This window comes from Sminthopsis crassicaudata, chromosome 5 (assembly GCF_048593235.1).
Source record: "Sminthopsis crassicaudata isolate SCR6 chromosome 5, ASM4859323v1, whole genome shotgun sequence".
Classification (NCBI taxonomy): Eukaryota; Metazoa; Chordata; class Mammalia; order Dasyuromorphia; family Dasyuridae; genus Sminthopsis; species Sminthopsis crassicaudata.
Genome location: NC_133621.1, coordinates 298,726,036 through 298,750,244, shown reverse-complemented (window position 1 = coordinate 298,750,244; position 24,209 = coordinate 298,726,036). Strand labels below are relative to the sequence as shown.

Below are 24,209 nucleotides of genomic sequence, written 5' to 3'. Positions count from 1 at the left end.
ATAAATCGTCCCCTCAGCTCAAGCCTTTGGGATCTTGTTAGTATCAGGTTTGATTGCAAAGGTGCTCAGGGAGACCAGATCAGCATTGATGGATTCAGGGGCCTCTGAGGACATCTGGAAGGAACAAGAGTGGGACCCAAGCTCTGGAGCCCCCAGTAGGGGCTTGGACCAGGACTGTGGGCCTCTGGCCTCTGGTGTGGGGGAGGTGAGGGGCCAGGTCCCAGAGGGCTACTCTTTCTGGCCTCCTGCTCTCAGAGCCAGCACTGACCCAGATGTCTGTTCTTCCCCCCCTCAAGGGAGCGTCACCCACAAGCCGTGGTCTCCTGGGCTTTCCTCATCCTCATCCTCTGATGTCCTGTGGCCCACAGGGAAGTCAGATGCTCGAGGCTGTAGCTCAGAGATGCTGAACAGGTACTGTGTAGCCAAGCTCTGCTTCCTCCTTTCTTAGAGGGGTGCGAGCGCTATCTGAGGGTGGTGATTGGGCTGAGAGGTGAGGGAGAGTGATGGCTGCCCTTCACCTACAGCTTTATGCTGATTGAGTCTTTGGTGTTCTTTAGGAACCGGGCGGAGCAAAGATTGTCGTCCCTTACTTTACAGAGGAGAAACTGAGGCTTTTTGTTTCTTTGAAGGGTTCACCCTTGGAGTGTGGGGATGTATGTGAGAAAGAGAGAGAGGAAGAGAGAGGGAGGGAGAGAGAGACAGATGAGAGAGCCAGAGATAGAGAGAGGAGATACAGAGAGGAGGAAGGAGAGAGATGAGAAAAAGACAGGTGAGAGAGACAGAAAAAAGACACAGAGACAGAGATAGAGACAAAGAGATGAGACACAGAGAGCCAGAACCAGAGCCAGAGAGAGAGAGAAGGGGGCAGGGGGGGGGAAAGGGATTTCCCCAAAGGCCTGTGTATAAGAGAGGCAGAGGGGAGCATCCTGACCTCACACACCTTCCTTCAGCTCAGTCGTTAAGCCCCTTTATGTGCTGTTTTGCCCTTGACCACTGGGTCCTCAGAGGAGGCCTGGGGCAGGGACCTTAGAGTCCATCTGGTTCCACTCCATTGTTTTGGAGCTGAGAACAGGAACTCCTGGGCCCAGCCTGGAATTCGCACTCAGGTCCTTTGCCCGTCACTCTGTTACCTCATCACCTGCTCCTGGTGACTGTCCCTTCTCTGGATTTTCTGGACGCGGGGCTCTCTTCCTGTCTCTTGGCTCCCTCTCAGGCTGTTTGGCTGATCCACAAGTTAGTTTATGGTGACCCGTAGCTCTGGGTAATCCTGGAAACTCAGGCTGGACCCGCTTCTCTCTCTCCTCTCAGGAAGCTGGCAGTGGGCTGTGGGATTTAGACCCAGAGCTGCAGTCTCCTTTGGCCCTCATCATTTTCTAAACTCAAAGTAAAGGGGTTAGTCACACAAATCCCTGGCCAAAATTCGAACTCTAGACTTCTGGCTCCAGATCTAGGACTCTTTAACTTGTACGTTCAGAGAAACTTTCCATCCATCTTTTCACTTGTTTGAGCTCCCTAGGGAGACAGAGGGCCCTCTGCCTGCTGCAGAATACTTTCTCTGTCCGTGTCAGACTCTGGTCTCCATGCCAAGGCTGGTGGGAATATTTGAGCACGGATCCCTTCCCCCACCTGCACACACACACACACACACACACGCACACACACACACACAGAGGCTCCGAAGCCCCTGTATTGTTTTGTTCTTGCAGAGCCTTTCTGGGGAAGGTATAGAAGGAACCACCCTTCCCTTTCTTTCCTGCTTCTTTCCTGCCCCCCTCCTGGGCCCCCCAGCGGCCCCTTCCTTTGGGAGCCGGAGCTCAGCACGGCAGCGGGGGCTGTGGCTGCTGTCCAGCCCCTGACTCAGGAATGTGGGCCTAGCCTGGGCCCTTCATTCACAGGCTTTTCCTGCCCCCGCCTGGAGGCCAGAGGAGGGGGAGAGGCCTCAGCAGCCAGGCTCTTGGTGCTGAGGGGGGACACTGGACAGGCGGGCAGACAGGGAATTGTGGGAGATGGATGGACAAATAGATGGGATTGTGGGAGGGGGATTGGTAGGGAATTGTGGGAGGGAGATGGGCAGACAGATAGGGAATTATGGGAGGGGGATAGACAGAATTGTGGGAGGGGGATATTCAGACAGATAGGGAATTGTGGGAAGGGGGATAGAAAGGAAATTTTGGGAGGGGGATAGACAGTCAGGTAGTTGAGGGAGGGGGAATAAATGTAATTGGAGGGATAGATCCAGAGGGAGGAGGATAATTAACCTTATAGAAAGTTTTGTAGAATGGCACACAATAAGATAGATTAAAAAGGGGGGATTGGCAGAGGGAAGGCAGTGAATGGGGTGGAGATGGAGAGAGGTAAGAAGTAGAGAAAAGCAATAGATTCCAGGACTGGAAATCTGGGCTCTGACATTAGAAACTGTCCATATCCTGCCCCTGAGGCTTAGAAGAGTCACTTAATATTGCTGAGCCTCAGTTTCCTTATCTGTAATATGGAGCAGAGTCTAAGGCTCTTTCAGTGGTAGGATGACATATAAATGACAGCTTTTCTATCTTTCAAGTTTTCTTACACTTTATTCTCTCTCTGAACTTCACTGTTGAGCTCTACTGGCCTATTTGCTATTCCTTACACATGGTGCTCCATTTCTCATCTCCACATTTTTGCACTGGATGTTCTCCATAACTGGAAGGTTCTCCTTCCTGGCTTCCCTGGTATCCTTTAAGACATTCCTTAAATCCTTCCAACAACTGCTAAGCCTTCCCCTCTGGATTGCTTTTCCCTATGAATCTTGGACGTACCTAGTAATAGACATGTTCTATCTATCCCCCATTAGAATATAATCTCTCTGAGGGCAGGGGCAGCTTCTTCTTTGTCTCTTCAGAGCCTAGGGCTTTTCACATTTTGGGTGCTTGATACAAGCTGGCTGGTTGCTTCATTGGCTTTTTGATCCCGTAATAATTAGAAACTTCAACAAGCATTTGTTAGATATCTGTAATATATGTTAGGCTCTTTAGCTATAGTTCTTTAGCAAGAAGTTTTGCATTGTACTGAAGGATTTCTGTCTCTCTGTCTCTCTGTCTCTCTTTGTCTCTCTTTTTTTCTCTGTCTCTCTCAAACACACTCTAGTTGTAATGGGGAGTGGGGATCAGTAAATGCTTCAAGAAGAGCTAGCATCAGAATAGCTTTGGAATTTCAAAGGCAGATTCTGCAAGGTGAAGTGAAGAATGTCTCGGGTCTGGGCTATGGCTTTTGTGATTGCATAGAGCTCTGAAAATGTAGAAGCTGCCTTCTTTGTGGGTGACAAAGAAGGGCCCAGTTGTGACTTACTTGGCTTCTGTCCAGGCCAGAGTGGAAGTAGGTTCTAGGCTTAGATGGATCACCTAACAAATAAATGGCTGATTTTCTTCCTCCGTTCCTTCCTTCCCTTCTTTCCTTCCTTTCCTTCCCTTCCTTCCCTTCCTTCCTTCCTTCCTTCCCTTCCTTCCCTTCCTTCCTTCCTTTCTTCCCTTCCCTTCCTTCCTTCCTTTCTTCCCTTCCCTTCCTTCCTTCCTTCCTTTCTTCCCTTCCCTCCCTCCCTCCCTCCCTCCCTCCCTTCCTCCCTCCCTTCCTTCCTCCCTTCCTTCCTTCCCTCCCTCCCTCCCTCCCTCCCTCCCTCCCTCCCTCCCTCCCTCCCTCCCTCCCTTCCTTCCTTCCTTCCTTCCTTCCTTCCTTCCTTCCTTCCTTCCTTCCTTCCTTCCTTCCTTCCTTCCTTCCTTCCTTCCTTCCTTCCTTCCTTCCTTCCTTCCTTCCCTCCTTCCCTCCCTCCCTCCTTCCTTCCCTCCTTCCCTTCCTCCCTCCCTCCCTTTTATCCTTTCCTTCCTTCCTTCCTTCCTTCCTTCCCTTCCCTTCCCTTCCTTCCTTCCTTCCTTCCTTCCTTCCTTCCTTCCTTCCTTCCTTCCTTCCTTCCTTCCTTCCTTCCTTCCTTCCTTCCTTCCTTCCTTCCTTCCTTCCTTCCTTCCTTCCTCTCTTTTTTCCCTATCTCTTTCTTTCTTTCCTCTCTTTCTTCCCTTCTTCTCTTTCTCTCTGTTTCTTCCTTCATTCCTTCTTTCTCCTTCCATCACTCAATAAACATTTGTTAAGCTCTTACTATGTGCCAGGAACTGTCCACACTGGGGACACAAAGAAAGACAAAAGACGGTCCCTGCTTTGGAAAAAAGGGCTGTTCACTCAGATTTCTTAATATCCAATATGTTAAAAGTTTAGTTTTATGATAAAGAATGTTTGGGCAAATCTTGCAAACTTAAACTGTGTAAAACAGCTATTTGCCATAAAAGGAGGGTGTATAACATGTTAATTTTTGTCGTTTTTAAAATGCTAAGCTCAAAAACCCAGAAAGTTCTTGGACCCAGGGAGCCTAGTGTCTAATGAGGGGGGCTTAGAGATGCAGATAACTGTACAATGATACATAAATTGAAGCTGGTCAGCATAGGGCAAGCGCAGAATTCAGGGGATTAGCTAAGGCTTCCTCCCCCTGGTGGCCAACTGCTGTTACTACATCCTTCTGAGTTTAGCCAGATAGTCCCTTGCCTGGAATCCTCACCTGTCAGGTGGGCGTTACCAGAGCTGTCATAGCCTTGGGGAGCCCCCTCAGGCTTGGCTGAGATAGTGGGAGGAGAACTTTACTGGAGGTATAATAATGATGATGATGATGATTATGGTTATTATGACAGTAATTATCACCGTTATTATACTCCAGATGATACTTATAGGCTGGAAAGGCAGCACGGTGCAATGGACTGGAATCCGTGGGTTCAGGGGCCACCTGTGTGACCTTAGACAAGTCAGCCTCTCAGCACTCTAAACATCCCTCTGAGACTAGAGATGGCAGAGCAGCTACTCTGCCTTGGTGAGGGAGATTCCTCATTGGGATTTCCTGTACCAGTGAAATCCCAGGTCAAGATCCTCCTGCTTCCTAATTTTCTTTTTTTTTAATTTCTTTTTTTTTTTTTTTTTCCCTGAGGCTGGGGTTAAGTGACTTTCCCAGGGTCACACAGCTAGGAAGTGTGAAGTGTCTGAGACCAGATTTGAACTCGGGTCCTCCTGAATTCAGGGCTGGTGCTCTATCCACTGCGCCACCTAGCTGCCCCGAGGGGCTACAAAATTTAAATATGATCTGGTCCATTTGTAGCCTGGAATATGTGCTAGTTAGTACATAATTGTATCATGTGAGGTCTGAAGGAAGGTAATTTATTACCTTTTGAGGGATGCAGAGAGATATCCTCCGAGCTGGGGATGGTAGGATTTTAAAATGTGGGAAGGAATTCAATGGGCAAAATAGAAGGAAGCTGGGGCATTCATTCCTAAGGAAACAGTAAGGGCAAATGCAAGAAACTGGGGCAAAGTAGAGGATGTTGGGTGAAGGGTTGGTGGACAGAGTGGTTCATTTTTCCCAAGGCATTGAGTGTTTGTAAGATGTTACAAGATGGAGAGGGCAGTAGCAGCCCTACTGGGATCTACCATCTTCACCCTCTTGGCATTTAGAAGTGAGAAAGGGGGTCCAGATGTTGGGCTGGCTTTTAACAAGGGTCAGGAAGCTAAAAGAGGTAGGAGATGGTGTTCAACAGGGGACAATCACTAGATCTTTATTAGTTAGACTTTTAGAGCAATGTTGTCTGAGGACCAGCTTGGTCTGGCCCAGTTCTCACCTTGACAACTTGTCACCTGCCTCTTTTCCTTTGTTCATTCTGTACTCCACACCAACTATACCTTTTCTTCTCTAGATAGCCTACATCATCCAAAACTCATTTCTATTCTCTTTTTCTGCGACATATCTCCTAACCATTCTAAATTATGTTGACAAACACTGAACCCTATGATGGGCTCACCATTTCTTGTTTCCCTGTCTCCTCCAAGTTGGAAATACAGTAACCCATCCTGGATCCAATCCCTGTTTCTCTAACAGTTTGATCCTCCCCCCATAGGCAGTCTGGGGGATTACCTTTTTGGGAGGGACATTCTATTTCATATCAGAACTTCTGTGTCCAAGCGATCCACCAGCTGCAGCCTCCTCTGTACCAGAGACTGCAGGCAGATTTTCCCATCCTCCCAGCATGCTCTTGCTTTGTCATCTTTGATATTCAAACTTCTGGCTTACACATTAATAACAACACTTCTCATATACATATGAATTCAAGATTTGCCAAGTATATAAATATAGAATAACTTTAAAATTAAGGTTTGCAAAGCTTATATATTGTCAAATGAGAGCAATGAGTAACCCTTAAAATGCTATATATGAATGCTAAATTCTCTTCCTCCTCCTCCTCATTATAGCATTTGACATCTCTGTAGCTGGAAGGTTTCCAAGCCCTCTTCCTCCATTATTTCCTTTGAATCCTATACCTACCTCATGTAGGAGACAGTAGAGATACTTTAATTTCTATTTTTGTTGTTATTGTATTTTTAGTTATATTTTTAATATACATTGCTTTATGAATCATGTTGGGAGAGAAAAATCAGAGCAAAAGGGAAAAACCATGGGAGAGAAGAAAAAAAGACAGAAAAAAAGAAGTGAACATAGCACATGTTGATTTACATTCAATCTCCATAGTTCTTTCTCTGAATGCAAATGACATTTTCTGTCCAAAGTCTTTCTATTTTCTTGTATTGTCTCCTCCTGTAAGACAGGGAGGATGTTTCATAGCCTGCAGAGGGCCGGGTATATATGTAGAAGATTTTATCCTTGTTTTAGTCTGGACCGCTTGGGCAGTCACACTGCTGAAGTTCATAGGCCCCTTTTCAGAACCAATTTTTTGTTGTTGTTGTTCACATTCATAATTAAATGAAATGCTAAATTTCGGTTAGATGTTAGCAGAAATTAAAATGTGATTTTTTTTTTTTTATTCTTATTCAAATCTGTGGACTCAGGAAATCTGATCATGGCCTGTGGATCCCAGGTTAAGAATGCCATAACTTAGGAGAGTCTCAGAAATTGATTGTTTGGACTCAGATTCCCATCCCCTAATGTTCCTCTTTGTTTCTTTTCCTCAGGTCATTAGCTATACGGGTGTCATCTAGGCAGAGTCCTCCAGGTGGTCCAGAGTCCCAAGAGAAGGGAGCAGACAGCACATCTTTCCTTGGGAGCAACCACTCTGGAGTGGTTCTACGTCGAGCACTGTCAGGCCCAGGAACAGAATCCACAGTGGAGGTGAGGGATGGCCACCTATTTTTAGAGGTGAGATCTGTGGTTGATTGAGCCCTGGATCTGGATTGGGTGAGACAACCATGGATTGAACAACTAGGAGCTAACCATTGGGCAAGGCTTCTGGGTAATGGCCAGCACAGAAGTGGACCTAAATGTGTGACGACTTTACCAACTCTATCTTGATTTCAGGAAAGGGACTTTAGATCCAAATGTTGGAACTGGATAGACCTGAGAAAATGGAGTGCTCTTACAACATGGAATGTCGTTGTCAGGAAGACTCTTAGAACATGGAATGTTCGAGTTGGGAGGGCCTTAGAACATGGAATGTTTGATCTGGGAGAGCCTTAGAACATGGAATGTTCAAGTTGGGAAGGCCCTTAGAACATGGAATGTTAGAGTTGAGAAAACCCTTAGAACATGGAATGTTTCAGCTGGAAGGGGCCTTGTTCATGGAATGTCAGAGCTAATATTAAAACACAATCTTAACATAAAAAAATACATGTCCTAGAGGTAACTGGGCAAACATTCTATGTCTTTTGAGGGTGTCTAATTTTGTTGGTTTTTTAGTCATTTTTTCAGTCATCACATTCAGTCAATGTAACTCCATTTGGGATTTTCTTGGCAGAAATACTGGAGTGGTTCGCCATTTTCTTCTCCAGTTTACAGATGAGGAAACTGAGACAAATGGGGTTAAGTGTCTTGCCCAGGGTCACACAGGTAGTAAGTTATCTGGAGGCCAGGATTGGACTTAAAGGATGAATCTTGTGACTCTAGGCCCAGCCCTGGAGTACTGCACTACTTAGCTGCCCATCCAATTTTACAGGGCACTTACCAGCTTCATAAGGAGACTTTACAGACTGGCCTTATGGGGGCAAAAAATGTGTTGAAGGAAGTTGACTTAGAGAATGCAAATTTGTTGACATCAAACAGGGAACTTCCTGGTAACTGAGGTGGATGTCTCTGGTTTAAATTCCAGTAGGATTAGAAGGGGAGGAAACAGAGCAAAGGTTCTTTTTTGTAGTCTTAAGGATTCCTTCCCAGAATCATGACTAATTTAGACATATGGCAATACAAATAAAAGATGTTTGTTTTTTTAAAAAAAACACAGTCTTAGGCCTCAATTTAAGAACCTAGAGGATCATGGTTGGACCCAGTCTCTATGTTGACATATTAAGGATAAAGGCCTTTCACTCAAGCCCCAGAGACCAGGAAAGAAGTAGGATGTCTGTGATTGGGAATGGATCCAGCCCAGGGAGAGAGGCACAGGGTAGTATATCAGGTAGTGGGAGGATGTTCCATCAATCCCTAAAGTTCATCCCCGATTGTTCCTGAAAGCTTGTCCTTCTCTCTCAAAAAACCCAAACTATGCTAAAATCCTGGCCAACAGCTTTACTTCTTCCTTTTCTGTGTTTTGCCAGCTGAGAAGAGATAATACCAGCCGGGAGGATGCCCAAGGCCAGCTGAGCACCCCACGCTGGAACGAGGCTGCCACCTTCTCCTTCTTCCAGGATATGAAAGGTGAGAACTGCCACTGTTCCTGGAACTCAGCCCTGGTCTGCAGAGGGAGCCCCATGATGAGAAAGGTAGAAGAAGAGGGGCCTGCCAGCCAGAGTCTCCCTGGCACTGTAGCCTTTAACCAAATGGGAGGGCAGGATCATTTCTCTGCCTTTCTCCCACTAGTCTGCTCTTCTTAACCCCTTTCTCTGGTTTACTCTTTCTTGGATTAGGAGAGAACTTGGGTATCTGGAGACTTTTGATCATGGGAATCAGTCTCATGAGATGTTAGAGATCACATATGCAAACATGCTCATTTCACAGCAGAGGGTGGATGCTCTTATACTCAGCCTGAGAGAATGAGCTATGGGGCGGAGGGGGGAGTGCTGCCTCCTGGGCTGAGTCTGCTCCCCGTTCTGACTTCTCTGCTGCTGGGTGCCTGTCTTCCTTACCTAGCTGCTAGTGGTGCAGTAAGTAGAGCACTTGGTCTGGAGTCAGAAAAACCTGAGTTCAAGTGTAATCTTATAAGCTTCCTAGCTGTGTGATCCTGGGCAAGTCACTTAATCCTATTTACCTCAGTTTGCTTATTTATAAAATAAGGGGAATAATAGCATCTCTCCCTCAGGGTTATTACGAGGATCAAATGAGACAATTATTATTAAACAGTTAGCATTTATCTGACACATAGTAAGTGCTATATAAATATTTGCTATTATTATTTTGACCTTGATCAGTACCACCAAACAGGAACATTTCCTTGCAAAAGACCAAAAAAGAGACTTATATAACTATGAATCTCTATTACCTTATAGCTTTTTTTTTAATTAAAAAATTATTTATGGGGCTAGTTGGTGCAGTCGATAGAGCACCAGCCCTGAAGTCAGGAGGATCTGAGTTCAAATTTGACCTCAGATACAACACTTCCTGGCTGTATGACCCTGGGTAAGTCACTTAACTCCAATTGCCTCAGCAAATATGTATATAAGTATTTATATTTATATGATATATATATATATATGTTTATATATATTATACATATATATATATATTTAAATTGAGTTTTGAATTCTCTCCTGCCCACTCCACCATTGAGAAAACAAGAAATATGATATTAATTATACATGTGAAATCATGCAAAATATATTTCTATTTTAGCCATGTTACCACAAAAAAGCAAGAAAAATAATGAAAGTGAAAAGAGTTGTTTCAATATCCATTCAGAGTTCCTCAATTCTTTGTCTGTAGGTGGATAACTTGTTTCATTGTAGGTCCTTAGGAATTGTCTTGGATCATAGTTTTGATCAGAGTAGCTAAGTCATTCACAGTTTGTCGTTATTACAATGTTGCTATTACTTTGTACAATGTTCTGGTGCTACTCAATTCACTTTCATTGGTTCACAAGAGACTTCTCAATTTTTTTTTTTTAACTGCCCCTTCCTCGTTTCTTTCTTTTTTTTTTTTTAAATTTTATTTATAATTTTTTTGACAGTATATATGCATGAGTAATTTTTTTTAATAACATTATCCCTTGTATTCATTTTTCCAAATTATCCCCTCCCTCCCTCTACTCCCTCCCCTTGATGACAGGCAACCTTCCTCGTTTCTTATAACACAATGGTCTTCCATCACAATCATGTACCACAACTTATTCAGCCATTCCGCAATTGATAAGCATTCCTTCAATGTTTTATTCTTTACCACCATAAAAAGACATAGCTTTAAAAAAAAATGCAATAAATTGCCCATATTAGTTCTAAAACTCTCTCCTTCTCTGTGTTCCTCTGAACTTAATTCTCTTCTTTTTTTGTGCACTAATAAAAATGCTTCATTTTGATGTTCTTTGCTTTCTTTTTTTTTCTTTCTTTTTCCCCCCATCATGAATCAATTGATATTCTTTCCCCCCCCGAGAGGGCAGCTCTTGGGTTTGGCTTTTTGCTTCTCTCCAGTGTTTTTTTGTTTTTTTTTTAAATTTTTTTTTTCTGAGGTTAGGGTTAAGTGACTTGCCCAGGGTCACACAACTAGGAAGTGTTATCTCCAGTGGTTTTTAACCTTATCCTTTTTTTTTATACTGCTCAGAAAGAGATACCGGGGGGGGGGGGGCAGCTAGGTGGCGCAGTGGATAGAGCACCAGGCCTGAATTCAGGAGAACCCCAGTTCTAATCTTGTCTCAGACATTTAACACTTCCCAGCTGTGGGACCCTGGGCAAGTCACTTAGCCCCAGCCTCAGGAAAAAAAAGAAAGAGATACGGATTTTTCTTCCCATTCCTGTTTACTGAAATCAGCTCATGTTCCCACTTTTGGCTTTTTATTTACACATGGAGTCCATCAGTTCTTTCTCTGGATAGCATCTTTCATCCTGATTGATGGACCTCAGTGTTAATCATTGTTGGGAAATGGGTGTTTTAAAATAAACCAAACAAAAGAAAATCTTCTAAAGTTATAGTTACTGTGGAGTGAGTCAAAGCTCTCTCTATGTGACCCCCACAAATTCCTCTTCAGGATGCAGATTTCCCAGCATCAGCATTCTTGGGTTATTGCTGGCTTCAGTCCCTGCTAAACTTAATCTCATTTTAGTCTTTTCTTATTCATAGACCCAATTCACAGATGGTAGTGGGGAAGTTAGAGTGCTCCCTTTTTTTGCAAGGCTAACTTCAGGTTCTGTCTCTACCACCATCACTCAGAAACTTTTCTACCTTTGAAGTTCATTCTCTCTGTATCTCTTACCCTGTTGGGATCTTGGTGACTGTTATCTACTGATTACAAGGATGTGTTCCTTCCTTCTTTAAATAAATTCACTTCATGGCTCATGGTCTTTCTGAATTCTCCAATTCTTATCCCACTAGGGGATTTCAACATAGATACTGATCCTCCTTCAAACACTCTAGCCTCTAGTTCCTTAATCTACTCAGTTCCCATGACTTTCTTTTCCATCATGCCTCAAATTTGAATTTTTTCCCCCTGAGACAATTGGAATTAAGTGACTTGCCCAGGGTCACACAACTAGGAAGTATTAAGTGTCTGAGGTCAGATTTGAACTCAGGTCCTCCTGACTTCAGGACTGGTGCTTTATCTACTGAGCCACCTAGCTGTTCCTGCATTTGAATTTGCCATCACCCAGAGTTTCTATGTTCCCAAACAACTCTGAAATTCCTTTATCTGATCATAAACTTTTACTGTTCCATCTTTTCCTGTGTTTTACAATTTCTATCCCCCAATTCCTTCACCCTTCAGCTTTTCCCCTGGCCATCGTCCTTTCATAATGACCCCCAATTTCTTCAGTCCTTTCTCAGGCCATCATCCTTTCATGATCTCTACTTTCCTTCTTTCCCAATCTTGATCCCTCGGTGAACTTGTTTAACCCTATACCATCTCCTCTTCAGGTCTCTTGCCTTCTTGTCATGTCACCAATCATACCTTGCCAAACTGCACCCCTTGATTATTCCCACCATTTACCTCCTTTGTTCCTGTTCACATGCTACTGAATGGTGCTGATGGAAATCATGAAACCAGTGACTGGGTCTACTACACACTGCATCGGGTCAACATTCTCTTGTTTCCTAATTGATTTGTTCTCCACAGTGGCAGTCTCAAATCTCGACTTTCTTCAAGCCTCTTATCTTTCCTCATTCTTTCTAAAATAGCACTACTTCCCTTTATACCCTCTCAGCTGAAGAGAAAAAATTGAAACCATTTTCCAAGAGCTCCCTCTTTTCTCCTTTGCCTTCTCTCTCATCATTCAGACATCTTCCATTCTCTTTTCCTTTGCTCCAGTCTGAGAGGGAGAGGTGAGTCTTCTCCTTGCCCAGGCAAACCCCTCTACTTGCACAAGTGATCCTGTCCCATCCTCTCTCTGCCACCAGATTGCCCCCTCTGTCACCCTCCTTCAATGACTTCTCTTCAATCTCTTTTCTTCTCTACTAGCTATTTTCTACTGCCTACAAATACAGCTCTTTCTACTTCAGCCTTTAAAAAATGCTCACTCGATTCAAGTATTATTGATGTCTGTTATCCTATATTTTCTCCTCCCTTTCTCAGCTAAACTTGAGAAATACTTATTAACTACTAAAATGAGTGAAATCTAAAATAAGTGAGAAAGTAAAGGTTTGTGCTTCCCTTACTCTTTTGCAAATCCTCGCTTTATGGCTGCTGATGTCATGATTCAACTGAAATAGCTCTCTCTAGTGATTTCCTTGTGGCCAAACCCAGTGACCTTTCACTATTCTTATTCTTTTTGATTTCTTTGCTATTTTGGACACTGTGTCATAATTTCCCAGATTTTCTTTTCCTTTCTAGGTTTTTATGATACAGCTCTCTCGATTTTTCTCTGACCACTGCTCCCCAGTCTCCTTTTCTGATTTTTTTTTAATCCCTATCATGTCTCCTAACTACCCAGACCCTCTTTCTACTATTTCCTTTGCTGATCTGATTCCCAGAGCCTTATATTCCTAGCCATTTATCTGAATTACAGTCATGTGTCTCCAGCTGCCTCCTGGAGATCTCTATTTGGTTGTCCTAGAACTGTTTCCAATTCCACATGTCCAAAACAGAACTCCTTGTCTTTCACCCCAAATATTCCTGTCTTTCCTAGTTATTTCCCTCCACATACTGTATGATTCAGCCCCCCTGGCCTTCCTACAATTCATCAAAGGCGTCATTCCATTTCCTGACTCCCATGGATTTGCATTGGCTGTCTCCATGACTGGAATTGTGTGTTCTCTCACCTCCACTCCTGGCTTTCCCACAGTCCTCCAGACTCGGCCCCAGTCTTCTCTTCTGAGCAAGGCATTTCCAAGTCCCCCTCAAGCTGTCTATCCCCTCAATAGATTTTCTCTTCTCCATTAGAATGGAAGCTTCTTGAAGGCAGGGACCCTCTTTTGGCCTTTCTTCCTATTCCTCGCACTTAGCTCAGTGGCTGGCATTTGGTGGTAAATACCTGTTTAAACACCTGACTGTGAAATGGATTGTCCAAGCACTTCTTCATGCTGTTTCTGCCCTTCAGCTGAAGTCCCTGATCCTTCCTATGCCATGACTCTCTGTGGTTATATAAACCTCATCTTCCTTGTAGTTTGCATAACCTGGGACCAGACCTCCTCATATACCGGGATAGAGTACTGCATTTGGAGTTGGGAAGGACTATTGAACTGGAATTCAAGACAAGTTCAAATTATTGTGTTTTGTTATATTATTGAGTATTATTATTGAGTTCTGTTATTTGCCAATTCTGTGACTGTTGGCGAGTCCTATTATCTCTCTGGGGCTCAGTTTTCTTATTTGTAGACTGGGGATAATAATTATAGAGTTGACTTCTTGCTGTGGATGTTGGATGGCTCCTACATCCCTTCCTGGCCTGAGATTCTGTGATTTCTTGTCCTTCCTATCTCACAAAGGGGGTCATGACTGGGTAGTACCCCGGGGAAGATGTACAAGAGATCCTAGAATAGACATGTCTGCTTTTTGGGGCCCAGTCTGCCTATCCTTTAGGGAAGAATCTGATACCACCAGCAAGAAGGGATCATCAGGGGCTGATTCCGTCTACGTCCGAGCCAACCATCCCTTGCCTGAGCAGGCTGACCCCAGGGCTCTGTGTGTGAAAGGCCAGGAGATCCTACGTGTGGTGGACCCAGCCTACAAAGGCCGGCCTGAGTGGTACTGTGCCCGAGTCGATCCCCTCACCCTTCGAGACCTGGACAAGGGCACGGTGCCCAACTTCCGGAGGTGACTGAGGGCTGATGGGCATGTAGGGGGAGGGGTGGCTTACCCTGGCAAAGTATGGGAAGAAGGCCCTGGGTATGAAAAGGCGGGGGGTTCCATGCTCTTGCTCCCCTAACTGAGCAGCACCATTGACAACGCACCCACCCCCTGATGAGACCCTCCTCCCCTGTAGAGCCCAGCAGCTCCTGGAGGCCCAGGACAAGTGCCCGCACTACGGTCGTTCCAGGAGTCACCGAAGTAATGTGAGTAGAGGCTGGAGCTAGGAGGGGTGGCCAGGAGGCTCCTCTCTTTCCCTCAACTTTCCCTTTGGATGTGGTGGAGCTACAGAAAAGGCCAGGAAAGTCCTGGTATAACATTCTAGGCTCTTCTTGCCCTCCTTGGGGATCCTAGCTATCTCCCTCATTCTGTACCCCTGACTTCCTATTAGAACTTAAACAGGATGTGCTTGTACTGTTATCCCATTTCTTAGCATAAGGTCTGGTATATAATAGGCACTTAATAAATGCTTTAGCTGTGGATCTGTCTTTCTCTTTTTTTAATCTGACTGCCATATCTTGTCCACTTGTCTTGATGAATGGCAAGGACAGGGCTACAGTCAATTCCCTTACTGTCTTTTCCTCTCTCTGCCCACCCAGCTAAAGAAACGTGCCTTAGACCAGCTCCGTCTGGTGAAACCCAGACTCTCAGTGGGGCCGGGTGATCCTCAGGAGCAGCTGTTGTTAGACCCTTGCCAAGGTGAGCCCCCCACGCCGCGGCCGCTCCACACCTGGGGTGTCCTGAACTTGGGTCCTCAGTACCATGGAGGTAGCTATAATGTAATGGGAATCACCCTGGATTTGGGTTGGAGAGCCTAAATTTAATCCCATCCCTGATAATTAGGTGGAATGTGAGTTTTCCTCTCTCTCTGAAACTTGACTCCCGCTTCTGTATCATGAGGGAACCAGATTTTCCAGGTTCCTTTCAGCTCTAGATCTGATGATCCCAAGATCTGAGTTCCAGTTCTGGTTGGCATTTATAGGCTGTGGAACCTTTGGCAATTCACTTACTCTTTGGATCTAATTTTTCTCCTTCTTAGAGATGGGAGTGGGGTCAAGTGATCTCTAAGGTTCCTTTCAATCCAGTTCTAGACTCCTATGGTCCTGCTAAGATTGATCATCTCTCTGAGCCTCAGTTTCTTCATTTGTAAAATGAAGCCGTTGGGCTACATGTCCCCCAAGAGTCCTTTGTACCTGTGGTAGATCCGTGGTCTTGTGAGAAGGACCAGAGAAGGAACCATCGATCACACAGGAAGGAGTTTAGGATAAGAGTGCACCCTATTAGCTTGTGGATATGAGAAGGTTTTGATGGTGGTTCCTGAGGAGGGCCAGTCTAGTCTTTCCATTCTTAGCTAAGGCTGTCCTGTCTGTCTGTCTCAGAGCCTGACCGGAGCACTAAGCCCTATAGCTTGGTCCGACCTCTGCTGGTGAACTCGCTCCGTCCTGTGGTGCTGTCTCCGGAATGCCTGGCCCCCCGCTTAATCAGAAACCTGTTGGACCTGCCTACGTCGCGTCTGGATTTCCACGTGTGTCCAGCGGGTAAGGATGGGCCTGGGAAGGGAGAAGGGAGGAAGAGGGGACAGTCAATGGTGGGAAGGGCAGATAGCTTAACGAATCACATCTGCCCCTGCAGAGAGCCTCACTGGAGATGAATTGCTGGTCTCCACACCACCAGGCGCCCCCTCGGCCCATCCTGTCCCTCAGGGTCTCGGCGTGAGGGTCCGGACCATCCAGGAATCTATTGGAAAGGTGTGGAGGGATGAGGAGGGAGAGTTGGGATGGGCCTAGTGATCCCTGGAGGCCCAGAGCTGGGATGGGTGGGTTGGGAGCCAAGACTCTCCTTAGCTTGGGTCCAGTGTGGGCATCTCTCTAGGGCCTTCATATAGTTTTCCATTAGAATCTCAAGGTCTCATAAAAGCTGAGCTCCAACAGCACTTCCTACATGAAACCTTTCCTGATTTCCTCTTCCTCTAGGGCTTCTCTTTCAACTGACCCACCTAGGTAAGCTCTGGGCTTGGAAACAGGAGGACCTGAATTCAAATCCAGCCTCAGAGGCTTACTAGCTCTCTCTCAATTTCCTCATCTGTAAAATGGGGATGATAAGACTATCCACCTCTCAGGGTGTTGTGAGGATCAAATGAGATAATAATTGTAAAGCACTTAGCATATTGTCTGGTACATAATAATAACAATAATCGCTAACATTTAGTAGGGGCTATATAAATGTTAGCGATTATTGTTATTATTATTGTCATAGTTATACATAGGATTTTTTTTTTTAACTGTCTCTCAATGTCCTCATCTGTAAAATGGGGATAACAAGACTATCCACCTCTCAGGGTGGTTGTGATAACAATCGTAAAGCACTTACTATGTTGTCTGGTACATAGTAGGTGCCATATAAATGTTAGCGATTATTGTTATTATCATAGTTATACATAGGGTTTTTTTTTTTTTAAACTGTCTCTCCATTTCCTCATCTATAAAATGGGGATAATAAGACTATCCACCTCTCAGGGTGGTTGTAAGGATCAAATGAGATAATAATTGTAAAGCCCTTAGCATATCATCTGGTATATTGTAGGTGCAGGTGCTATATAAATGTTGGTAATTATTGTTATTATTATTATTGTTATTGTCATTTTTTTTTTTTGCATTTTAGGAAGAGTAGTTTTCCAAAAGGTCAGTTTCTTAGCATTTGAACATAATTGAATCCGAACATCTTGAAACTAGAACAGGAATGGAGTAAAGTCTTGGAGTTAGAGTATAGGAAAGACCCAAGTCCTACTAGACATTTACTAGCTTTTCCTGGGCAAGTTACTTTCTCTCAGCCTCAGTTTCTTCATCCATAAAATGGAGATAATAATAGTACATACTACATAGGGCTCTTGTGAGGATGACATGTTAGCTGTCATTACCTTTATGATTATGACAGATGAGGAAACATTTACCTAGAAAGGTAAATAAGTGGCCACGGGTGCCCATCTAGAATTTTGTTCTCTTAACATCTGAATTCTTTCCATTCTATCATGCTGTGTGCCTATACTAGGTCTCAGTTTTCTCCTCCATGAAACTTGGGTTTTAGACCAGATTTCCTCCATTCGTGGGCAGGGCAAGGCTGATATGTGTCCATTTATCAGATGAGGAAACTGAGATTGAGAAATGACTTGACCAGCAGTACATAAGAAAGCCTTCAGGTCTCTTTGGCTCCTAGTTACTTCCTCTACAACATGAAATAGTTGGGCTACATGACCTCTGAAGTAATTTCTAGTTCTACCTCATATTTTCAAGGACCCAGGACATTCAGATCAGGTTATTTTTCCTGCTGAATTGCCTCATTTTGTCCAGATGAATAATCTTGCCTGGATGGAGGTGAAGTGGAGAACCTGTAATTTTCTCGTGACCTTAGCTGGGGCCATGACCTGAGTGGGGAGGCAGTGCTAGGGCCCTGGAGGCTGGCGGCTTGGGTCTTTGCCCCAAAGGCAGAATAAGTGACTCAAAGACCTCTTTTCCCTGCTCCCAAATCTAGAACAAACACTGCTTGCTGGAGTTGAGCCCCCAGAGTGTGAGGGAGCTGGTGCGAAGTGAGATCTACCCGATTGTCATCCATGTGGATGTGACAGATAAGAATGTTCGGGAAATCAGGTGAGGTTGAGCACTGGGACTATGGATGTGTGTGTTGGGGAAACAGCCAATAGTGCTCAAGAGCAGCTCTGAGGGGTTCTGGGAGTGAGTGGAGCAAAGGAGCTGGGAAAAACAAGGGTGGTGGCAGGGGAGGCTCCGAATGACAGAGAACTAGAGGCAGTAAGTAGAGAGCAAGCTGCATTTGGAGTTCAAATTGCATGGACCCTTATTTGTAGTATAATCCTAAGACTATCACTTTCCTTCCTTCTTTGGTCCTTAGTTTCCTCATTTGTCAAATGGGTTACTTAAAATGATACTCCCTTCCTCCTCATGTTATTGTGAAGGCAGTTTTTTGTAAGGCTGAAGCATAAAAGAAATAGAAATGGATTATTAGTTATTCCCTATTTTAGGGAAAAGGATTGTGTCCTCTCTAAATTTTGTATTTCCTTAGAGCTCAGCTTTGGTCTTGATGTGTTTAATAATTATTAGTTGGGTAGAGATATGTGCAGGTAAATATTTTCTAGATTAGATACGGGTTAGTGCCAGATTTGGAGCTGAGAGGGACCTCATCTCCTCTGAGGGAGGGAGACCCGGAAGCACAGAGAGATCACGGATCTTGCCTAGAATTATAGAGCTAACTGGGTCTGACGGGAAATTCACACTCAGGTCTTTATGACTGCTGTATTACAAATGGGGAAACTAAGCTTCCGGAGGCAGGAATCAGCCCTGGCTTCCTGAGGAGGAACTATTTGAGCTGGGAAGTCTGAGCACAGTGGCTCTGGAGGCTAAGCTTGGGAGGCATTGCTGCATCTGCTGCAGTCTGGCCTCCGCCAGCAGCTCACGTCCCCATGTTCCCTTTGGTAGGAGTTTGCTGGGCCGCCCGGGCTGGCGAGACTCGGAGCTCCTGAGGCAGTGCCGAGGTGGGGAGCATTTGCTGTGGGACCTGCCGTGCTCCTGGGCCCGGGTAGACACGCACGCCTGGGCCCACGCAGAGGAACTGGCCAAGGTGGTTCGAGGTCGGATTCTGCAGGAGCAGGCCCGGACCGTGTGGGTGGAATGTGGCGACATCTGACAGCTGGAAGCTGGTGGGTTGTCCCCAAAAGCAGAACACGTGACCCAAAGGACTCGTTTCCCAGCTGGTCTGGGGCCTCCTGCTTTGGGGCAGACCAGCCTTTCCTTTCCCTCGACTCCTTCCTTCTCCAAGCACTTTGAAGGTGGTGCAGACCTCCCTCGCTCTGAGAGGTGATCCCTAGCTGCCCATCTTGGAAGACTTACTGACCTCTGGCTGTTGGGAGGTGGGTGGGATGGATGGATCGCCTGTTCTGCTCCTCTTGGGGCATTCGGCCCCCTGGCTGGGATCAGAGTGGTTGGGATGCGGGTCCTTCATTTCCACGCCCTTTCTCCTGAACAGCCTTTCAGCCCCAGGCTCCTATCCAGAGGAAAACCTGGCTTGGACTATTAAGCAAACTCTTGAAAGCAGGGATTCCTAACTTGGGGTCCACAGCTCCCCAGCCGCAAGTGAGAACACATGCACAGAATCTATGGAGAGATTTCAGGGGGTCTGTGAACCTGGTCGACCTCTGACCTAATCCTAGTATTGCCTTCAATTATGAATGTAGTGAATAAGCCAAGATACTGAGAAAGGATCCATCGGCATCCTACCCGTGGGCTGCAGGATGTAAACAGAGTTGAGAGCCCTTGACCTAAAGGGCGCGAGTCTGGCTGCTGCTCCTTCTGTCTGCCCTTTGATTTGTCCTGGGATGCTCTTGTGCACATGTATGTGTGCTTCCCTCTCATGCATATGTGTTCTTTTTCCTTAATTCAGTTTTCTTACCTCTGCTTACGTGTACACACAAGTACATACAGAAACGTAGCAGTCACACTGTGGGGACCCTGGCCACGTTCACAGACATACTTGGACACTCACCCACAATGCATTGTTACTTATATACAATCTCACCCACATGGGCAAAGACAGCATCAGGGCTGTGGATCTGGGATCCCCTCATTTTACAGGTGGGGACACAAGCCCAGGGAAGGGCAGTAACTTTCTGAAGTGGTAAATGCCAAAAGCAGGATTTGAATCCAGGCCCTCTGGGTCCAAATCCAGATTTCTTTCTCCTGTACCACATTGTTACCATGTTATACATTATGGTATATATGCCCACAATTCAATCCACTGATGATTTATGCACATGTGCCCACTTAGGCGTGAATCTACATGGGGTTCAGCGTCCTGCTGATTTACCTGCCTACAATTATACAGACCTCCTCTCATGGACTCTCCTTGTTGCCATGTCTCTTCCATGTATGCAAACATAGATATACGTGGTCTCCCTGTATTTTCAGAGTTTGCCCGTGTTCACGTGTATCTCCTTGTTCTCTCATGTGACCACCTCTTCATGCACAATCTCATGTACAATCTCAGCCCAACTTTTGCACACACGTGTGCATCTGCACATAGCTAGGTTTCCCTGAAAGATACTAAATGAAGCTGTGGAAACTCCTGGGTGGCTAAAACTGGAGACTTTGATATGTATAAGTTATTAGGAGCCTCTTTTTATTAGGAATCTGTGTACAAAGAAGAAAATTAAATGCCATTTGTAACAGAAACCAGTGTCTGGCTGTTGCTTCCCAGATCTCTCGGAGGGGCTTGGCTGGCCAGGCTTGCTTCCTCCTGCCTGGCTCCCCATGGCAGGGGATGTTTGCTGCTGTGGCCTTTCAGTGTTGGCCCCAGCCCCTCCCTACTCCCAGCAGCTCGAGTTTCTCTCCTGGCCTTGGAGCTGCCGTCTGCCAGCTGGGTCCCTGTCTTTGGGAGAACAAAGGGCCAGGCTGGAGCTCAGATCACCTTACCTGATCCTGTGGGACCCTTGTTTTCTTTGCCCCTGACCAGATGGACCTATAACGCCTGGGGAGCTGACCTTTCTTCTGCAATAGGCTTAGGGCAAGTTACCACCATCCTTGAGTCTTAATTCCCTCATGTATCCAAAAGAGGACAAGAATGATCTCTGTCTGATATGTTTCCCCAGATTGTTGTGGGATCAGATGAGATATGAAGGTGCTCTGTCACCTGGAGCAAAGGAGACATCCCAGAAGGATCCTAGGATTTAAAAGCTAAAGGATTTTATTATATAGTTTAATTCCTCACTTTATAGATGAAGAAACCAAGATCCAGAAAGAAGCTTTTCAAAGTCATGCAGACAAGCCCATAGGATGCTAGGCTGGAAGAGATACCAGAGAGCAGCTGCTCCATACATTGCACAGATGAGAAATCGGGCCCAGAGCTTCTGTCGTGTAGGACTCACACAGCTAGTGTGTCACATCCAGGATCAAAATCCTGGCCTTCTGACTCATTACAAAACCCTGATCTCACATTGAGCCAAGGAGAAGCCTCCAATCTGGCACCTAAGATTTATCTGGGGCATAAAACTAGTTCCCTTTACTAAGCTGTGAGGGTAGAGGGCGAAGGGTGTGGGGACATATTTAAAAAAAAAAACAAATGAGAAAAGCAGAGATGATGAATGAAAGCTCTCATTTGTATATTCTCCATGGTAACAGTGGATTATTGATGAAGGATGGCATGTATTTTTTCCTCAGTAATATTTAATTTTTTTCTAATTACATATAATAACAGTTTTCAATATTTTGGTAATATTTTGAATTCCCATTTCTTCCTCCCTCTCTCCTTTCCTTTCCCCTTCCCCTTACAGCAAGCAATCACGTATGATCCTTTTAAACATATTTCCATATCTGTTGTGTTGTACAAAAAAAAAAGAGTCAGACCAAAAAGGGAAAAAAATCATGAGAAAGATAGAAACAAACAAAAGGTGAAAGTACTATGCTTGGATCCACTTTCAGACTCCATAATTTCCTGTCTGGATATGATTGGCATTTTCCATCCCAAATCTATTGGAATTGCCTTAAATCATCTCATCATTGAAAAGAGCCAAGTCCATTACAGTTGATCATCATGTAATCTTGTTGTTACTGTGTATAATGTTCTCTTGGTTCTGCTCACTTCACTCAGCATCAGTTCATGTAAGTCTTTTCAGGCTTTTCTAAAATAAGCCTGCTCATCATTTTTTATAGAATATTAATTCTATATCCTGAATATTGTAATAATATTCATCCTGAATATTAATTCAGGATGGAGTGTATTTGACAAGGACTGGTAAAGCTATATTTGTCTTTGGTCCTTATAAACGTAATTAAAAGATCTTCAGATGGAAAAAAGAAGAGAGAAGGAGACAACTGCTTTATGAGGCTACATATCAAATCAATAAGCATCTATTGTGGGCAAGGTTTGGGTATAGAAAGGCAAAAATGAAATATTTCCTGTCCTCAAGGAACTTATTCTATTGGAGGAGACAAAATCAAGTGATAAGCATTAAGCTTTTACTATGTGGGAGGTACTGTGTCAGGCTTTAGGTATATGCAAGGAAAAAAACATTCTCTGTCCTCAAGAAGTTTATATTATTAGAAGAGATTAAATCACAATAAGCATTTATTTAGTACCCACTATATACAAGGTACTGGTTAAACTTCTGGTCATATAACAAAAATGAAATAGTTTTGGAGGAACTTATATTTTCAGCGAGACAATTATATCTTTGAACTCATGCAAAGTAGATACTTTTCCATAAAGGAAAAGTAGCAGTGGGAAGGTGCTAGTAATGAACCTAAGATTTTGGAGGCTGATAGAAAAACATCCAGATTGTAAATGAACTTTCAAGGTTTCAGGGACCCTAACATAAACAAATATTAAAATTATCATTGAGGTGATAATTGGTGAGGGTAGAATACAGCTACACATTTAAGGGGACAGAATAGGGAAAAATGAATTGGGGGTAGAAATTATGCAAAAAGATGTACCCACATGAGGAAATCCAGAAACCAAAGTGGACAAGAATAGCAGAGAGTACGTCACTGAAGATAATAGGCAGGAGAAACTATTGCTGTCATCAGAGTATGCTACAGACCACCTGGTCAGAAAGAAGAAATTGAGGAGAGGCAGAAAATAACAATGTAATAGGGATGATGATATTCAGTTATTTGGATATTTGTTGGAACTCTTAAAGTCAGAATGATTTATAATTAACATTTTTTTCAATTACATGGAAAAACAATTTTAAACATTGTAAATTTTCTCTCTCCCTGTTTTCTCCCCTCTTTGAGAAGGCAAGGGATTTGATATATGTTATATAGGTGCAATCATATGAAGTATTTCCATATTAGGTCATATTGCAAAAAGAAAACAAAACATTCCCTCCCCCCCCAAAAAAAAAAGGAAAAAAATGCTTTGATCTGCGCTTAGCCTCCAATTCTTTCCTTGGAGGTGAATAGCATTTTGCATCATCAATCCTTTAGAATGGTTCATAATTTTTGGGCTTGCCTTGATGATAATAACTTCATCCTTCCAAAGTAGGAGAGGCAACAAAGAGAACTTTTTCTTGACCTAGTTCTAACAAAGAAGAAAATATTATTGGAGTAGAAGTAACAGGTTCTTTGTAGGGAGGTGATGTCTCTATTTCAGAATTTGTGGAAGAGGTGGAGAGGAAAGTCAAAGATAACCAGATAACCTAGATTTTTGACAAAAAGATCTCAAAGGGTTTAGAGTAGGGATTCTTAAGCTGAATCCACTGAGAGTGTTGATAGATTTCAGGGGATCTATGTCCTTGGTTTTAAAGAATATTTTCATAATTTTATTTCTGACATATTTCATTTTGTGTGTTTAAATGCATGTTTCTATGAAGGAGTGTAAGAGCCCTTTAAATGGGCAGTGCCACAGCGCATCGGGAGATTGAGGCCCAGCAGTAATTTCTGTGGATATTAGGACTGCCTTGTAGGTGGGATCTTGGCCATGATGAGATAGCTTCGTAATGGGTCACTCGCTGATTGGCTGTATGTGTGACCTCACAGGCCCTTTATAAGCCCACTGAAGGCAGCAGTCGCTCTCTTTAACCTGGCGCTCTTCACCCTGGCTCCCTAGCCTGGGTGGTCAAGCTGAGATGGGTAGCTAAAAGAGGTAAGGAGTTTGATAGTGAACACGTGGGTCTTCTGACCAGGTGTTCACTCGAGAACCAACAAGTCAAGGCATCAGTCAGGGCATTATGTGAGTAGGTATAATAAAGGCTTTTAAAATTACACGTGGCTGTTCTTGAGT

At 44.4% G+C, this 24,209-nt stretch overlaps 1 protein-coding gene across 6 annotated transcripts in view; it reads left to right on the top strand.

The window, feature by feature from the left end:
• The window catches only part of CARD10 (caspase recruitment domain family member 10), a 46,763-nt gene extending 26,104 nt beyond the window's left edge, over nucleotides 1-20,659 (top strand). For all 6 annotated transcript variants that reach the window (XM_074271626.1, XM_074271627.1, XM_074271624.1 and 3 more), the window contains exons 12-21: nucleotides 297-411; nucleotides 7,027-7,183; nucleotides 8,599-8,698; nucleotides 14,141-14,390; nucleotides 14,560-14,629; nucleotides 15,023-15,122; nucleotides 15,803-15,961; nucleotides 16,056-16,171; nucleotides 17,952-18,067; nucleotides 18,911-20,659. In XM_074271626.1, coding sequence (XP_074127727.1) covers nucleotides 297-411; nucleotides 7,027-7,183; nucleotides 8,599-8,698; nucleotides 14,141-14,390; nucleotides 14,560-14,629; nucleotides 15,023-15,122; nucleotides 15,803-15,961; nucleotides 16,056-16,171; nucleotides 17,952-18,067; nucleotides 18,911-19,118 — 1,391 coding nt within the window. In that variant the 3' untranslated portion in view covers nucleotides 19,119-20,659. The remainder of the gene's footprint in view (nucleotides 1-296; nucleotides 412-7,026; nucleotides 7,184-8,598; nucleotides 8,699-14,140; nucleotides 14,391-14,559; nucleotides 14,630-15,022; nucleotides 15,123-15,802; nucleotides 15,962-16,055; nucleotides 16,172-17,951; nucleotides 18,068-18,910) is intronic.
• Nucleotides 20,660-24,209: the final 3,550 nt, after the last annotated feature.